The 18673-nt window shown below is 43.0% G+C and overlaps 1 protein-coding gene across 5 annotated transcripts in view; it reads left to right on the forward strand.

Annotated features, from left to right (window-relative positions):
- tenm1 (teneurin transmembrane protein 1) overlaps positions 1–18673 on the forward strand; it is a 539174-nt gene that overhangs the window by 435991 nt on the left and 84510 nt on the right. For all 5 annotated transcript variants that reach the window (XM_067997123.1, XM_067997125.1, XM_067997124.1 and 2 more), the window contains 2 exons: positions 9015–9247; positions 15222–15376. In XM_067997123.1, coding sequence (XP_067853224.1) covers positions 9015–9247; positions 15222–15376 — 388 coding nt within the window. The remainder of the gene's footprint in view (positions 1–9014; positions 9248–15221; positions 15377–18673) is intronic.

The raw sequence follows: 18673 nt of genomic DNA on the forward strand, positions 1-18673 counted from the left end.
GTCCCTGAGCACGTAGTCCTGGACCTTGGAATGGCTGCTCTCACCCATTACCTGATCCAACCTGGCCTCCACTCTGCATTTCCCTAGGCCAGGCCAGGCCAGGCCAGGCCAGAGGATACTTACCAACAATTTCACTTTTGGGACATGGGGTTCATGAAAGCAACCCTGACTGGTGCAGATACATCAACACTATCTTTGCTGAATAGCACATCAAAGTAGTCCATTTATGTTTTCATTTTGCTGTTTATTATGTCGGGGTTTTGCAGCTGATTAGATTTGTTTATTATATTTGATTAAGTCAAAATGTTAATTAGTCATTTTAAAAGCAACCCACATTTAGGAATAGATTTTCACAAATGGATATAATCTGTGTTGGGGTCTAGTGGCAGTTTCATTCTATAAGGAAACTCTTGAGCGGATATTCTTCAGCCAATGCCTTTGTGTGCAGGATCCTTGTGAGCTGAAATTCTGGGATAAGCAAGCACTCCAGACTATATGATACTTAGCAGATGCCTTTATTTATTTCAACGGAATAAATTCATGAATTTTAATTCAGTATAATATATATGCAAATTACTGTAATACCTAAAAAAAAATTTTACATTTGTCACTCATTAGACTCCTAGCCTTCGTGGGTCAGGGTTTCCATTGGCTTCAATGTTTTTTTTTCCATAATTGTCAAGAAATTAATTTCTATGAAGTTATTGGTCAGGATGCACCCAAAGTCAACACCTTCCTCTCCCTCCTTACCCCATCAAATTGTTTTATTAGAATTATTTGTTCAGTTAGACACCTTTTTAAAGCAAATAATTTTTATAGGAAAGTAAACAATTGCAACAAATGGTCACGGGACTGATTTTCATCTACTAATATCATAATGTCTGGAAAGTTTAAAAACTCATGCTAATCCTGCATGAATAGTAAGGTGTTAATAGTACTCAGATTTCCCTGGTTATCTTGTTTGTATAGTTATTCATAGACTGAGGTGCAGAGTTGAGCAGGTATACAGAGCTTAAGCGAAATTTAAAGATTTGGGAACAGTTAAAGGCAAGTGTCACAATGGAGGGGTGGAGGGGGGTGGAGAACAACAATTCTGAAAGCCGAGAGAAAGGCCCAAATGTTATCTCAACCCATTTAGCAGTCTTTTCCAAGACTGAAGGGGCAGCAAATTAAAATGTAACAAACAAAGATGAAGGGAAAGCAAATCCCACCTGTATTAGGCTTGATGCCACAGCTGACTGGTTCCATCAATGGCTGTGCCATCCTTATGGTGTATGTTAGCAGCAGGTATCCTTACAGCACACGGCACAGCTCTGCAGCTGGCTGTCTCTGACCCAGACACTTCCCCACGGCTGTTGGGATATAGATGCAGCAATACCTGGAAATATAGTTGGTGGCAACTTGTTGGTTGTGGCCATCAGACTTGAGGCTGATGATCACCCTGGCAATGCCTACTCTGGTGCAGTGCCACATAAATTACATTGAATGTACTGCACAGAAAACAGGCCATTTGGCCCAATAGGTTCATATTGGTGTTTATGATCCACACAAGCCTTCTCCCACCCTTCTTCATCTAACCCCATCAACATATCCTTCTATTCCTTTCTCCCTCGTGTTTTTCGAGCTTCCCCTTACTTGCATCTATGCTAGTCACCTCAATTACTCCTTGTGGTAGCGAGTTCCACATTCTAACCATTCTCTAGTAAAGAAGTTTCTCCTGAATTCCCTAGTGGATTTATTAGTGACTATCTTTTATTTATGGCCCATAGCTCTGGTCTCCCCTGCAAGTGGAAACATCTTCTCTGTCTACGCTATAAAACCCTTTGATAATTTTAAAGACTTTTATCAGGTCACCCTGGCATGACATACTATAATCGGGGTGCTTCTAAAGTACGAGCCAGTTTAGTGTTTAGTTAAGCCTTCACGTATGTCTGTGCCATTAGGCTTGCTGTCATAGCCAGCCTGCAGAATTGAAGCCTCCACATGCATTAATGACCTGACTAACAGGCTGCTAAAAGACATGGGAAGTGTCATAAGAGCATTCCTCTATGATTAGCATATTATAATAAAATTCCCATCTGTTTCAAGTAGAAGCTTCCTCTGCATGGCCTTTTGGCCCCAGCAAATTCACATCATGCACTAAAGGGGCAGAAACCTAGGGCATGATTTTCACTCAGAGCCGGGAACCCAGAGCATGGCTAGATGTTCATGTGGGGAACCCAGAGGTCAAGTGAGTGCGTCGCAATTTGCAATGGGACTCAACTGGAGGTAATTATTTATGCTTCCTCATTCCCTGCACGCCAGCTAGCCAGATTAACAGCCTGACTGCCTGTCAGAAGGAAAAGGAGCAGCGAATCGGAGAGAAGGGAGGGATGGAAAGATCGTGGGCTGTGGACGACATGGGGGGGCGGGGGGCATGGAGAAGATCACGGTGGGCGAGAAGATCAGGTCAGGAGAACAGTCGGATGCAGAAGGCGGCTGGATGGTGACATCGGAGGGGGGTTGGTTGGAGACGTCGCGGATGGGGGGGGTTGTCAGTGACGTCGCGGATGGGGGGGCGGTGTCAGTGACGTCGCGGATGGGGGGGCGGTGTCAGTGACGTCGCGGATGGGGGGGGTGTCAGTGACGTCGCGGATGGGGGGGGTGTCAGTGACGTCGCGGATGGGGGGGGTGTCAGTGACGTCGCGGATGGGGGGGGTGTCAGTGACGTCGCGGATGGGGGGTGTCAGTGACGTCGCGGATGGAGGGGGTGTCAGTGACATCGCGGGTGGGGGGGGTGTCAGTGACGTCGCGGGTGGGGGGGGTGTCAGTGACGTCGCGGATGGGGGGTGTCAGTGACGTCGCGGGTGGGGGGGGTCAGTGACATCGCGGGTGGAGGGGGTGTCAGTGACGTCGCGGGTGGGGGGGGTCAGTGACATCGTGGGTGGGGAGGGTCAGTGACATCACGGGGATCCAATCGCACGAGATGAGATTGTTGGGCCTGAATGAAGCACTCCTGCTCCTTTTTTTTTATTATTCGTTCATGGGATGTGGGCGTCGCTGGCGAGGCCGGCATTTATTGCCCATCCCTAATTGCCCTTGAGAAGGTGGTGGTGAGCCGCCTTCTTGAACTGCTGCAGTCTGTGTGGTGAAGGTTCTCCCACAGTGCTGTTAGGAAGGGAGTTCCAGGATTTTAACCTAGTGACGATGAAGGAACGGCGATATATTTCCAAGTCGGGATGGTGTGTGACTTGGAGGGGAACGTGCAGATGGTGTAGTTCCCATGTGCCTGCTGCTCTTGTCCTTCTAGGTGGTAGAGGTCGCGGGGTTGGGAGGTACTGCAGTGCGTCCTGTGGACGGTACACCACAGTGCGCCGGTGATGAAGGGAGTGAATGTTTAGAGTGGTGGATGGGGTGCCAATCAAGCGGGCTGCTTTGTCCTGGATGGTGTCGAGCTTCTTGAGTGTTGTTGGAGCTGCACTCATCCAGGCAATTGGAGAGTGTTCCATCACACTCCTGACTTGTGCCTTGCAGATGGTGGAAAGGCTTTGGGAAGTCAGGAGGTGAGTTGCTCGCCGCAGAATACCCAGCCTCTGACCTGCTCTTGTAGCCACAGTATTTATGTGGCTGATCCAGTTATGTTTCTGGTCAATGGTGACCCCCAGGATGTTGATGGTGGGGGATTCGGCGATGGTAATGCCATTGAATGTCAAGTGGAGGTGGTTAGACTCTCTCTTGTTGGAGGTGGTCATTGCCTGGCACTTGTCTGGCACCAATGTTGCTTGCCACTTATCAGCCCAAGCCTCGATGTTGTCCAGGTCTTACTACATGCGGGCACGGACTCCTTCATTATCTGAGGGGTTGCAAATGGAACTGAACACTGTGCAATCATCAGCGAACATCCCCATTTCTGACCTTATGATGGGGGGAAGGTCATTGATGAGGCAACTGAAGATGGTTGGGCCTAAGACACTGCCCTGAGGAACTCCTGCAGCAATGTCCTGGGACTGAGATGATTGGCCTCCAACAACCGTATGACTCCAGCCACTGGAGAGTTTTCCCCCTGATTCCCATTGACTTCAATTTTACCAGGGCTCCTTGGTGCCACACTCGGTCAAATGCTGCCTTGATGTCAAGGGCAGTCACTCTCATCTCACCTCTGGAATTCAGCTCTTTTGCCCATGTTTGGACCAAGGCTGTAATGAGGTCTGGAGCCGAGTGGTCCTGGCGGAACCCAAACTGAGCATCGGTGAGCAGGTTATTGTTGAGTAAGTGCCACTTGATAGCACTGTTGACGACACCCTCCATCACTTTGCTGATGATTGAGAGTAGACTGATGGGGCGGATTGGATTTGTCCTACTTTTTGTGGACAGGACATACCTGGGCAATTTTCCATATTGTCGGGTCGATGCCAGTGTTGGAGCTGTACTGGAACAGTTTGGCTAGAGGCGCGGCTAGTTCTGGAACACAACTCTTCAGCACTACAGCCGGTTGTTGTCGTCGGGACCCATAGCCTTTGCTGTATCCAATACACTCAGCCATTTCTTGATATCACGTGGAGTGAATTGAATTGGCTGAAGACTGGCTTCTGTGATGGTGGGGATATCGAGAGGAGGCAGAGATGGATCATCCACTCAGCAATTCTGGCTGAAGATGGTTGCAAAGGCTTCGGCCTTGTCTTTTGAACTCACGTGCTGGACTCCGCCATCATTGAGGACGGGGATGTTTACAGAGCCTCCTCCTCCCGTTAGTTGTTTAATTGTCCACCACCATTCACGACTGGATGTGGCAGGACTGCAGAGCTTTGATCTGATCCGTTGGTTGTGGAATTGCTTAGCTCTGCTAATAGCATGTTGCTTCCGCTGTTTAGCATGCATGTAGTCCTGAGTTGTAGCTTCACCAGTTGGCACCTCATTTTTAGGTACGCCTGGTGCTGCTCCTGGCATGCTCTTCTACACTCCTCATTGAACCAGGGTTGATCCCCTGGCTTGTTGGTAATGGTCGAGTGAGGAATATGCCGGGCCATGAGGTTACAGATTGTGCTGGAATACAATTCTGCTGCTGCTGATGGCTCAAAGCGCCTCATGGATGCCCAGTTTTGAGCTGCTAGATCTGTTGTGAATCTATCCCATTTAGCACAGTGATAGTGCCACACAACATGTTGGATGGTGTCCTCAGTGCGAAGACGGGACTTCATCTCCACGAGGACTATGCGGTGATCACTGCTACTGCAACAGGTAGATTGGTGAGGATGAGTTCAAGAAGGTTTTTCCCTCGTGCTGGTTCGTTCACCACCTGCCGCAGGCCCAGTCTGGCAGCTATATCCTTCAGGACTCGGCCAGCTCGGTCAGTAGTGATGCTACCGAGCCACTCTTGGTGATGGACATTGAAGTCCCCCACCCAGAGTACATTCTATGCCCTTGCTACCCTCAGTGCTTCCTCCAAGTGGTGCTTAACGTGAAGGAGGACTGTTTCATCAGCTGAGGGAGGACGGTAGATGGTAATCAGGAGGTTTCCTTGCCCATGTTTGACCTGATGCCATAAGATTTCATGGGGTCCAGAGTCAATGTTGATGATTCCCAGGGCCACTCCCTCCTGACTGTATATCACTGTGCTGCCACCTCTGGTGGGTCTGTCCTGCCTGTGGGACAGGACATACCCAGGGATAGTAATGGAAGAGTCTGGGACGTTGGCTGAAAGGTATGATTCTGTGAGTATGGCTATGTCAGGCTGTTGCTTGACTGGTCTGTAGGACAGCTCTCCCAATTTTGGCACAAGTCCCCAGATGTTAGTGAGGAGGACTTTGCAGGGTCGACTGGGCTTGGTTTGCCTTTGTTGTGTCCGGTGCCTAGTGGTCCGATGCCGAGTGGCCCTTCCGGTTTTATTCTTGACTTTTTTAGCGAGATTGTACAACTGAGTGGCTTGCTAGGCCATTTCAGAGGGCAATTAAGAATCAACCACATTGCTGTGAGTCTGGAGTCACATATAGGCCAGACCGGGTAAGGACGGCAGGTTTCCTTCCCTAAAAGGACATTAGTGAACCAGATGGGTTCACAAGCAGTGCAATAAAAGGCACTCACCTCATGGATCTGGCCCTTCTTGTCTCCTTTCACCTGAGAAGAATCAGAAGTAATGGGAAACCCTTGCAGGTAAGGTTAAATACGTTTTACCTTTGTAATCCACAAAAAAAATTAATTGCCTCAACTATCGCAATGAGATAAATTGCTCCTTTAACAAGCCGCCGCGGTAGGGATGGGATATCCAGGTTTCGGATGCATGTGCATATCCAAACACACCTGGGTTAAACTCGGAATTGGGCCATTTGGACCTGGGTTACAGTCCCACTTCAAAAATCTGTTATTTTTTACCTGCCATCTCTGCCCCCACCCACCTGTTCTTAGGGGTTAAAATTACTCTCCTAGTGTCACAGGTCTTCAATTTCCTATCTATAACACCCCATGAAATGGTGCACACAAGGCATTATGGACAGGAGATTAATCCCTCACATTTTCAATGGAATGGTTTCAATGAGGTTACAAGAATCATAAGAATTTTAGGAACAGGAAAAGCCCATTAGGCCTAATAAGCTTATACCTTTTTCTAGTTATTAATTCCACCTACCTGCTTTCTCATTAATCACTTCTCTCTCCAGAAATGCATCAAAGCGTCTCTTGAAAACATTTATATTGTGTCCTTTAATGGCCTATCTTGGCACACATGGAATAATGCCTATTTCTGATATAAGGGAGGCTGGAATCATTTCCAATACCCCCCCCTCCCAAAAAGGATAACCAAAATTGTTTAAGTGCACAGCTGTGGTCCTCATTGTATGATCGATAGCGCTCTGCATTTATGTGCCACTGAATGAATGAATTGCATAATGACAGATGCAGTATCCTTAATGAAATTATTTGAACACATCAGTTAAACCACAGCCAGGAGCAAATGACTGAATTCCACAGCTGAAGGTTGTAATTAAACCTTTACAGTAGAGTAACTTGGCACAGTATAAAGGTGTTTAAAGCTGCAAACGCAGCAGCCAATTTGCACACAGCAAGGTCTCACAAAGAGGAATGAGATAAATGACCAGATAATCTTTTTTTTAAAAAGTGATTTTGGTTGAGGGATAAGTATTGGCCAGGACACCAGGAGAACTCCCCTGCTCTTCTTGGAATAACATCATGGGATCTTTTACATCCACTTGGGGCAGGCAGGACCTCAGTTTAACGTTTCATCCGAAAGATGGCATCTCCGACAGTGCAGCACTCCCTCCGTACTGCACTGAAGTGTCAGCCTAGATTATGAGCTCAAATCTCTGCATTGGGGCTTGAACCTATGCTCATCTGACTCAGGAACGAGAGTGCTACCATTGAGCCAAGCAGGGGATTGGTGATGGACAGATTCCACTGCTCCTCTTTGCACACTCCCAGCAGTACTGGCTTTTGAGTAGTATTAATCATGCACTTGAGAAAGTTAGCAATTTGGAAGAAGTTTTGTTCCTTCAGCTGGTCCAGGTGACTGCTGAAGTGTACATCGGTGGTTGGGTGCATGGCAAAACACGGTTTCAGTTACTCACTTAATGGAGAGGTGCATGAAAAGCAGTTGACTCTTGTGATGTGCTCTGGTCAGCTTATATGCAAAAACCTTGGAAAACAATGGCGCATATTGCATACTCAGATACAACTCTGTTTATCTATACGATACAAAATCGGCATTTATACCAGTACACATGCACTTTTGTTTAGATTAAAGAAGGCTGAGTTCATACGCTGGCACAGTCCAATTAGGATGATTTACACTAGAGATTACTGGATTTTACACCAATATAAAAGCACCAGGGTAAACAAAGTGACAGACATCGATGTTTGTCCAATAGGAGATTTTCTTGTTGTTGATGTGACAAAGCGGCAGATTTCCTGTTGGGTGAGATGCTTAGCTTCAATCAGGCAAGCAGCTTGATGCCAGCTGAGACCTGGCGAAACTTATTAAAAGTACAGCTGGTGGATCAAGTGTTTGTGTCCAATGGGACTCAAAGCAGACACCACAGCAGTGTTTAGCCGACCAAATTCGGTCATGCCATCCGTCATCCATTTAAAGAGAAGAACACACAAATTGCCACTCATGTCAATCAATAACACGGCTGGTATCAGTTGTTCTTCATTCGTTGGCAGTACTAGTGGAATTAAAGCCAACCAGAACTAATATTTCATTATTGGAGTCAGCTGCTGGCTGAGAATTTTTTCCCGGGAGTCTCTGAACAGTCAACATGGCAGATGGTCAACCACACCCAAGGGTATTGTGTACCAGACATGGAAACGTCCAAATATTACAATGGTGGGACTGCAGCTCAAAGCTCCACATGTGCACTAAAATCATTGTAAATTATGGAGTTAAAATTACCTTGTACAAACACAATAGAAATCTGTTTGAGCTGTACACGCTGCATAAACTAATCCCCTAAAGTGGGGAAGTAGAATAAATGAATTAGTTGGATCTGGTTTGTTTTACGTGGTTAGCCTGGTCATTTCTTCATTCATGTAGTTCGTGTTGCTTTTGCTGTTTCCAGGGAGGAAGGTGTTATTTTAAACCTTGAAAACTTTCCAGAATGATTTAAGTGTCATTACATTACCATGGTTACAGATTACCTGGCATCAGTGGAAAAGAGGTGTTAATGTACTTCATGGTCACTTGTACAAGATCTTGGTTTGGTTGTCATGGCAATCATTTATTTTCTTGAAGGAATTGGCCTCTTGTGTCTGAAAAGTATCTCTGGTAAATATAATGGCAGTTGAGAAGTCACCTTGACCTGAAGTGCAATGCAAGACGAAAATCACAAAGATATCAGTACGGCCATATAAGAAAACTGCTTTCAGTTTTACAGCTGCCCCTTAATGTGGCTAGATTTAACCATAAACATTGCTAGATTTTTAACATTTTACTACTTTTTGTTAAGGTGTACAATACAGGCCTGTGTAAGGCACAGGAAAGAGAAGCTAACTCTTTAACTTCTGAAATGCTTTTCTTTTTGTTTCAGCCATAGTCCAGCTCACAAGTACTACCTAGCTGTGGATCCCGTTTCCGGATTGCTTTACCTGTCAGATACCAGCAGCAGGAAGGTGTACAGAGTGAAGTCCCTTACTCAAACCAAAGACCTCCTGAGGAATTCTCAGGTGGTGGCAGGAACCGGAGATCAATGTCTCCCGTTTGATCAGAACCATTGTGGAGATGGGGGCAAAGCGTTTGAAGCATCCCTCACCAGTCCCAGAGGTAAAGTACATTCTCAGTACAACCTGGAATGTAACTTCAGCAACCTAAAATACACAAGGAATTTTTATTCACCTCTCAGTGGCTGACAGGAAGCGTTAGCTACAGTCAGGCATTCAGGAAATCAGCTGTACCAGATGATCATATATCAAACATTCAAGTTGCATATGAAGTAATTTACAGAACATGTTCATAAGTACATAGACTTACATGTACAGCATAGAAACAGGCAATTTGGCCCAACTGGTCCATGCCGTTGTTTATGCTCCACACGAGCCTCCTCCCACTCTATTTCATCTAACTATCATAATTGGTCCATATCATATCAAATAAAAAGCTTATCATCTCCTTGGATTAGAAATTACTGTGTGAGATATCAGCATACAAGGGGTTAACACATTTAAGTAAAATTCCAGTCAGCTGTTTTAATGGAGGTGTTAACGTGTTTAAAATAAATAGATTAATGTCTGTTAGAAGTGTGGGATGCAGAAATTTGATACAAATCCCTTATGCATTCAGACAATTTTGGACACAATGAGGGTGAATTTTATATATAGCTACTTTCAGGCAGTTCTGCCCTCTTGATAATGTTGGCGGGAGGTCTGATCAATTTACTGGTCAGCCAGTGAATTGCTTTGATGAGGTGAGTTGCCAGAACTGTTTATAGGCAGCTTGCCCTTTCAGCAGGTCAGCCGCTTATCATATGCTTGCAGCAGCACCTGGAAGAGGAGAGGAGGAAGCATCGGGAGTGAAATAGAGCAGGGAAATTTTCGTAGCACCCACAGCAGCAAGGAGATGGAACAATGAAAGCTTTTAAGGCTTGCAAAACAAGAGAGACTGCAGAAAAAATGAATGCCAGTCCTGCTTCCAGCCCATAGATTGTGGGTGGGTTGGGCAAGTAGTGATAGCAACGCTGATTGAGACGGAAATGGCATTAGGGGCCCTGACAATGTCATTTGACCCCAATTTCTAGCCCAATATATATTCATTTCACACTGCTGTGTGAAAATTACAGATTTTACAAAAGAAAGAATTCATGAAAAAAATATTAAAATTTATCTGTTACAAGCAACCATTGAAAAGCCTAGAAATTATTGGTTATTCTAATGAACGAACATTTAATGACTTTGTACGACATTCCTCTGTCCACTATTTTAACACAAGTGTTAGTCCATTTATTTTAAATGGACTGATGCCTTTACTAAAATAGTAGACAGAGGAATGTCATAAAAGCATGTTAAGTATTCATCCACTCACAGCATAAATAGTAATCACTAGAATCGTATCTTTGTCAGATTAATGGTTAAAAGCACACTGTGCGATATTATTACCACACACATCTGTGTTAACCAGTTAGCTTTACTTCAGCCAATAACGGTAAGATGACTTGCTCACAAGCAAAGTTCATTGATTCAAGGCATTAATACCGCAAATAAGCGCATTAAGTTGGAGAAATGATGGCCTAGAAATTGGATCGTACTGTGCCAGTTTTACAGGCATGCAAAGGTCCAAAATGACGGGCAGGAGCATGTAAATACATGTAAAATGGACGCAGTGTGATGTAACTTCTAGGCTAATTAATGTCTTTTGAGTTGTAATTCTTGAGCACAATCTTCTCGGATCAAATCCAAATTCACATTGCAATACACTTGATTTATACACCTTAGTTTCTTACAAGACTCTTAGCAAAATGCCATTTAGCCTAGAAGTTACATCACACTGCGTCCATTTTACATGTATTTACATGCTCCTGCCCGTCATTTTGGACCTTTGCATGCCTGTAAAACTGGCACAGTACGATCCAATTTCTAGGCCATCATTTCTCCAACTTAATGCGCTTATTTGCGGTATTAATGCCTTGAATCAATGAACTTTGCTTGTGAGCAAGTCATCTTACCGTTATTGGCTGAAGTAAAGCTAACTGGTTAACACAGATGTGTGTGGTAATAATATCGCACAGTGTGCTTTTAACCATTAATCTGACAAAGATACGATTCTAGTGATTACTATTTATGCTGTGAGTGGATGAATTAATGATCCTGAAACATTTGCCTGAGGAAGGAGGAAGTCTCCGAAAGCTTGTGAATTTAAAATAAAATTGCTGGACTATAACTTGGTGTTGTAAAATTGTTTACAATTGTCAACCCCAGTCCATCACCGGCATCTCCACATCATTATATGGCATGGCCAGCATGACCTAATCACACCTGGTTCACATGCAACTTTACATTTCTGAGCTACAGTATACATGATACACTGGTCCTTTGATATGGGTGAAGCTGACTCAGCCTTCAATCATCCTGCTATCAACACTCCAACTTACTAAAGTACACAAGTTTCCTTTTCCCCAGGTCTCCAGATCACACTTTAATTAAGTTTTATATTTTCAAAGTCCAGAGAATGTAGGTGGACGATTAGACAGAGACTTGAATATTCTGTCTACATTCATGCCATGTTCCTTTAGAATACTGGCGTCAGCATTTTAACCCTTTTTGTCCATGTCAAACAGTCTGTGAAAGTCCTCTGTCTGCTATGAATGCATTTGTTAAAACAGTGAAGATAGCAATTTCATATGACTGCATTTACGCATTCATTATTAATATTGCACACTCCAATTTCAATCCATTAATGTCTGAAAAGAAGAGTTAAAATTGAATTTCCATCCAATGTACTTCGGTTCATTTTGCTTAATCTGTTCTTTGAACGGCAACCATATCTGCCTGAACACCATTACAATTCAGAGTACTCTGCTCACCGGGGGTTCATTTTGTTTCAGTCTCACTGCTAAGTGATCATGGGGCAGAATACAATATTATTGCTTACTGTGGCAACGAGCCTCTCTTCTGACATTTGAAGTAAAGTAATAAAAATGCACGTAGATAGGTTTCATTAATTATCATGTGAAAATGAATATTGAATTAATGAATAGTGTACAATATGAATTTATAATTGTTTGGATTATAAGCCAATTTGATCATAGTACCACTAACCAAAAAAAAAAGATTTGTTACTATTTTCTCTGCTTGGTATTCCTGGAGAAGAACCTGCCTGATTTCAAGTCATTTACAGGCACAAAAAGTCAAATGGTGAAATATCTAGCACTTGCATTCAAGTATGTTCATAGTCAAGTTCCCAGTATTATTTTCGTAAAGTAAGTCTAGCTGATGGCTGCATGAAAATGATCAGTAAGCATGAGAAATGCTGTTTTTTTTCTTTTCCAGAAGCTCAGAGCACCATAGTTTATAGCAGGATATTATCCGAAATATTGGATTTTGCTTTCCCAAAGTGTTTGATTAACCCCGTGAGACTCACTGATATCACGAGTGGTGCCCGCTGCATTTTTATACAACAACTGGCAATACCCATTTTGCTGGGGAGGATTTGATGAAAGAGGTCATTTCCATCAAGATAAAAATCAACTGCCTTTATAATGCAATACTCAGATTTCTCAACATTGCCACTTGACCTTTAATGATGCTTTTGCTTTCAATTTGTTTTTCAACTATTACCAATCAGACCTGCAAGCTTTTCCACTCAAAATAAATCAGAAGTTAAGAACAAACTATTGCAGTGAAAGTCTTCACTGGAGCTTGCTGTTATGCTGATGCCATAATAATTCATTTTGTATTGCTAGGCTGTTAGAGACTCCTTATTGAATGCTATTGCTGACCTAATGGTCAGAATGGTAGTACAAGTTAATAATTATTTTTTTTTATGTGAAGAGTTGTTGAAGCAACATTTTACCCGATTGATCGAACACGTCAAACAATGTCATTTACAAGGGTGGGACACCATAGGTAAAGACACTAGGAGAGATGCAGATGAAAGGGATTTTTTGGTGTTAACAACTTAAGGGTTGAAATCAAACTGTGCGATGTTAGCAACAAACTTGTTAACAGAAATAGAAACAGAAAATGCTGGAAATGCTCAGCAGGTCAGGCAGCATCCGTGGAGAGAAAGAGAGTTTCAGATCAATGACCTTTCATCAAAATCGGAAGCTGTCTGACCTGCCGTGTGTTTCCAGCATTTTCTGATTTTATTTCAGCTCTCCAGCATCAGTATGTTTACAAAAGCAAAATTACTGCAAACAGGTTTGTTTGAAATTACTTTGCTATTTTAACAAATGGAATTAACACCTTGATTAAAATAGTATGCTAAGAAGTTTCATACAAACATGAAACATATTCTTTACTAGTATCACATAGTATGATTTAAACCCTTTAAATGGACATAGTAGTGCCTGTTGATTCCTAATACATAATGCTGAGCTTTAATAGAATATGATGAAAACAGAAACACATGTACTATGAACATACATAAATGTTTTTCTATTGATGGAAAGAAAGAACTTGCATATATATAGCGCCTTTCATGACTTCATGATGTCCCAAAGCGCTTTAGGGTCAATGAAGTATTGTTGAAGTGTAGTCACTGTTGTAATGTAGGAAATGTGGCAGCCAATTTGCGCACAGCAAGGTCTCACAAACAGCAATGAGATAACAACCAGACAGTCTACTTTTTTTTGTGATGTTGGTTGTAGATTAAATATTGGCCAGGACACCGGGGAGAACTCCGCTCTCTTTAAAATAGAGCCTTGGGATCTTTAACGTCCACCTGATAGGGCTTTGGTTTAGCATCTCATCCAAAAGATGGCACCTCCGACAGTGCAGCATTCCCTCTGTACCGCACTGAAGTGTCAGCCTAGATTATGTGCTGAAGTCTCTGGAGTGGAACTTGAACCCACAGGCGAGAGTGCTACCACTGAACCACGGCAAAGGTAGACTTTGAAGAAAATAAAAAATGCTAATCGTATGTTGGATCTGGATGTGCTAAATGCAATCTCCAAATGTTTAAGACTTAAGTACTGGCAATTATTCTTGACCTATTGCATGTGGGACCAAGTGCTATTGGAAAAGGAAGGTAGCTTATTTTCATCAAAACGCTGATTTAAAATTTCAGCTCACCGGTCGAACAGAATAATCACAAAATATTGAAATAGGTCAGAACTGTGGAAAACTGTCTTGCACAATGGAAAGCCTCTGTCAAATTCAATACATCTTGAAAAGTACAGTTTGTTAGTAACAAAATACTTAAAGCGTAGACTGCAAAAATGTATGCAAAAATGAAAAATAAAGCAGTAAGTGACTATGAATTATTAGAACCCCCATAATTCAGTTGTTGTATATGCCTGCGATTAGAAATAATTCATGTTTAGCCAAAACACACTTGTTGCACTGTACTGTGTAGGTAATTATATCTAATTACAGTTTGGAAATTGCCACTGCCTCTAGTGCAATGTTGTTTGGTACATACAGTAGGATGGATGGCATAGTTAATTGAGTTGCAGCAATTTTACTAATTCTTCATTTTACTGCTACTTTACTAGCTTTATTCTGTCACTAACTTGTGCTGTTACTGGCGTGGGAGTGTTTGACGGGACAGTATAAAAAGGAGCTTTACTCTGTCCCATCAAACACTCCCAGGGTAAGATACAGTGTAGAAGAAGCCTTGGCTCAGTAGTAGCACTCTTGCCTGTGAGTCTGAAGGTTGCGAGTTCAAGCCCCGTACCAAAGACTTGAGCACATAATCTAGGTTGACACTTCAGTGCAGTAACGAGGGAGTGCTGCGCTGTTGAAGGTGCCGCCCTGCCTTCCCTCCTTAGGTAGATGTAAAAAGAGCAAGGGAGTTCTCCTGGTGTGCTAGCAAAATTTATTCCTCAACTAACACCATTAAAAACAGATTAGCTGGTGATTTATCTCATTGCTATTTGTGGGATCTTGGTGTGTACAAATGGGCTGCCATATTTCCTACAGTACAACAGTGACGACAATGTGAAAGTACTTCATTAGCTTTGAAGAGCTTTGGGATGTCCTGAGGTCTTGAATGGTGCCAAATAAATGCAAGTTCTTTCTTTCATTACGCATTGCCAACTTTTTTCAATGTCTTTTATTTTCTTTGCATTGCTGTTTCTAAATAGGCATTGCTGTAGATAAGTATGGATTCATCTTCTTTGTGGATGGAACCACCATTCGAAAGGTTGATCAGGATGGTGTGATCACAACAATAATCGGTTCCAATGGCCTAACATCAACACAACCTCTGAGCTGCGACTCAGTAATGGACATTTCTCAGGTAAATGTGCAAAGCTGCATATGATTCTGAAACCTTATACAAAGTAGAAGCAAGTTAATAAGAGATAAAGGGGTGAAAAATTGTCTGGGCCTATTGGCACTGCACAAGCAGCGTGTCCCCCAAATGGGAGGCCCAAGGCCAGCCCGAAAGTGGGCCTCAGTTCTTGTTAAAGTATTTTGCTTGAGCTGCCAGTGTCTGTCGCGCCTCCACAGGCAACTCGCATAATTACTTAGAAGAAAATCGGGCTGCTTGCTTCACAGGGCGCGGTCCAAATTTAACTCACGGGAGGGTGGTTGGAGCAGGCAACGGAAGGGGGGGGGGGGGGAAGAAAGACAGATGATCACACTGAATGTGCAGTCGGGGGAGCACCTCTTAGCTCCACAGGAGGGTTTTAAAAAATATATATTTTCTCAAAAACTCAGCGGCCGCTGAAGAATCCTGAGCGGGGCAGGCCCAACGGCTACCCCGCTCAACACTGCCCAATTTCGGTAAGGGAACATAAAGCGGGCCCTAAGCCCCTCATTTATATATTTAAGGAACCTAACATCTGTTGTAAGCATCCACCATTGACGCCTGAAAAATGGCCCCACCCAATTTCGAATCAAACGTTTTTAGGCATCCATGGGATTCCGGAAACACCGATCCCCAAAATTGGGCCGTTAACAGGCACAAGAAGATTCAATTTCTACCCCAAAAACTTAATTAGGCACACCAGAGAAACTACTTTAAGTATATATGAAAATTGAATTCAAAGCCGTAGGATGGGGAGTAATTGGGGGCCCATAGAAGGAAACAACATTGAAAGTGGAAGAACTCTCTGGAAAGGTTAATGACACTTGTGCCATATTTTTTTTCCCTCATAAACGTTAGTGGCACGACCAAAGGGACATTCTCATTAAGGCTGGCAGCAGAGAACCTTTCACTGGTACTTGAAGGCTCTTCACCGGCATACTTGTAGACTTCAGTTTTTTATGTGCCTTATGAGTCTGCCATTGGTATAAGGGAACCAGACTTAGGATCATAACACCAGGAGCCAAGTCACAGATGCTGGTCTCCCAGAATCTGAATTAAAACACTAACAATATAAAAGCAGCTTTAAATTCCCCCAAGTCACTGCGAATAGTTTGAAGAACCCCCAGCTCTGATTTTCCAAATTGGCCATTTGTTTGCATTTCTGAGTAAAACCTGAACAATAAAGCTGTGTAGAATGTGTTAATTGAAAATTAATGAATTCATTACAAACATGACTGCAACTTGATCCTTATTCTCCACCAAGATTTGAACCTATCACACTAAAGTGTGAGGTGAGAGCCTTACTGCTGTGTACAAACGGAAATGTTAATGAGAACACAGTGAGGTACGGAAATAGAGCCCACACAGAGTAATGTACAGCTGCATAAATAAATCATACAAGACAAGAACAGGTTTCCTCAGGGCATAGTGGCAGAAAAAGATGCAGTCATTCATATTTAGGCTTTTCATGTTTTTTTTTAAATGAAGTGTTTATTTCAAGCTCTGGTTTTGGTTGCATGCAATCCAGGATTTTTTTCTTTCATTAAAGCAGAGTAAAATTGGGTGCAAAAATTGTAGGGCATGGTTGTTTAATCTGAGAAGTTCCAGTGCTATTTGGCAGAAAGAATGAATGCTCTCTGTGGTGAGTAAAATAACATTTCTACTTTTAAGTAATATGTTTTCACAATTTTTTGGGGGGGAAATATGTAGCTGTGGGAGGCATTTTAACTTTGGGCAATGGGTGATACTTAATTAGCCACCCATTATACAACACACCCAATTTTCCTTTCCCTGAAATCAATGGAAGGGAAAAATCAGGTGGGGTGTATAACGGGCAGCCAATTTGTTATCGCCCATTTTACACTATCACCCGTGGTTAAAATTACCCCAAGTGAGTTTTTATTTTACATTTTTTTCTGTATTATTGTGCTTTTCTATATTCTAAGTGTAACAAAATTGTTATTTCCATGAAACGGGTTTAGAATTTTGCTACACCTCTTGCAGAGAGGACATGGTCACCCTGATCTCTTCATTGCAACCTTTTTTTCCCCCACCAATTTTCTCTGCCAGTTTTCTGCCCTCCTTGCTGGAGTACGATTCCACAGGGCACCAGGCACTCACCAGTACCTCACCCACGATAGCCAAGCCCAATCCTCTCTTCTTCCAACATACACATGCATTATCCAGAACAGAAAATCTTGTCTGGTTCACCCCTTCCCTAAACTTGGACACTAAGGCCAGGAACAGTGCTCCTGTCACTGGCTGAAATCAGTTAACTCAGCATACATTGAGATTGAACCTGGGGTATTACTGGCCTGTAGTGCTCTTATAAGTTAATTCAACTGGAGCATATTTTCACCATCCCAATGATTAAATGTAACTTTCCATGTGCCAAGAAAATGCTGAAATCTGTCACCTTTGTGCAATGTAAACATTACTACTGGCTTTCGAAGTGCAGCTAGGAAAAGGAGAAGCACTTGGTGAATTCGCTTATGTTAGTGACTTGAATTACAAATATTTTTTGGCAGACTACCAAGCCCAATGAACAGATAACCTGACTAGTCACCAGAGAAAACAATGAATAGCTATGAGAGGGGCAGATGCCACATTGTCACAAAATAGTATTGATTTTTCAAACACTTGCATTGATTAGTAATTCTACTGCATTAGATCCAAAAAAGCTTTTTGATGAGGATAACTGTCTTCAAAATGTTCAAAGACATCTTAATTGGCAAAGTATAAATAGCATGGTCCCAAGTTCAGTCCTTGGTCTGTGCTGAGTTAGTTGATCTCAGTCAGGGCAAGGGTGGGCACCACAAGTGGCCTCAGCGCCCACTGGACTAGGGAGAAGAAAAATCAGTTCCCACTCCTGATCATCATCCAGTGACCCCTGCAGGAAAGTGTGCGCATATAGGATCAGACTTGACAGTGCTGTCTCCCCACATATCATACAGTCAACGTCTAGCTTCAGGCATGAAGATTGGCCACGTGGACAAAGTACTGAATGGCTCCTGATGCCCATGGAACCATTACTCAGCATGAATCACTGGCTTCAGAAGAGAGGAAAACACTGTAGTAGTTCTTTCAAAAGACCAGCATAGTACTACACTATCAATATATTAAATTAGATTTTAAGGCAGAATATCTAAAACTAGTTTGTGGTAATTGACTTTGGACAATGGTGTACAAAGCACGATATCAGATCAGTCACCTGTTAAATACCTCTCCCGATTTTTATTTGCATTGAGGTCAACAGAAACACACATTGGGAGAGGTGTTTAACGG

Source organism: Heptranchias perlo, chromosome 15, assembly GCF_035084215.1.
Source record: "Heptranchias perlo isolate sHepPer1 chromosome 15, sHepPer1.hap1, whole genome shotgun sequence".
Taxonomy (NCBI): Eukaryota; Metazoa; Chordata; class Chondrichthyes; order Hexanchiformes; family Hexanchidae; genus Heptranchias; species Heptranchias perlo.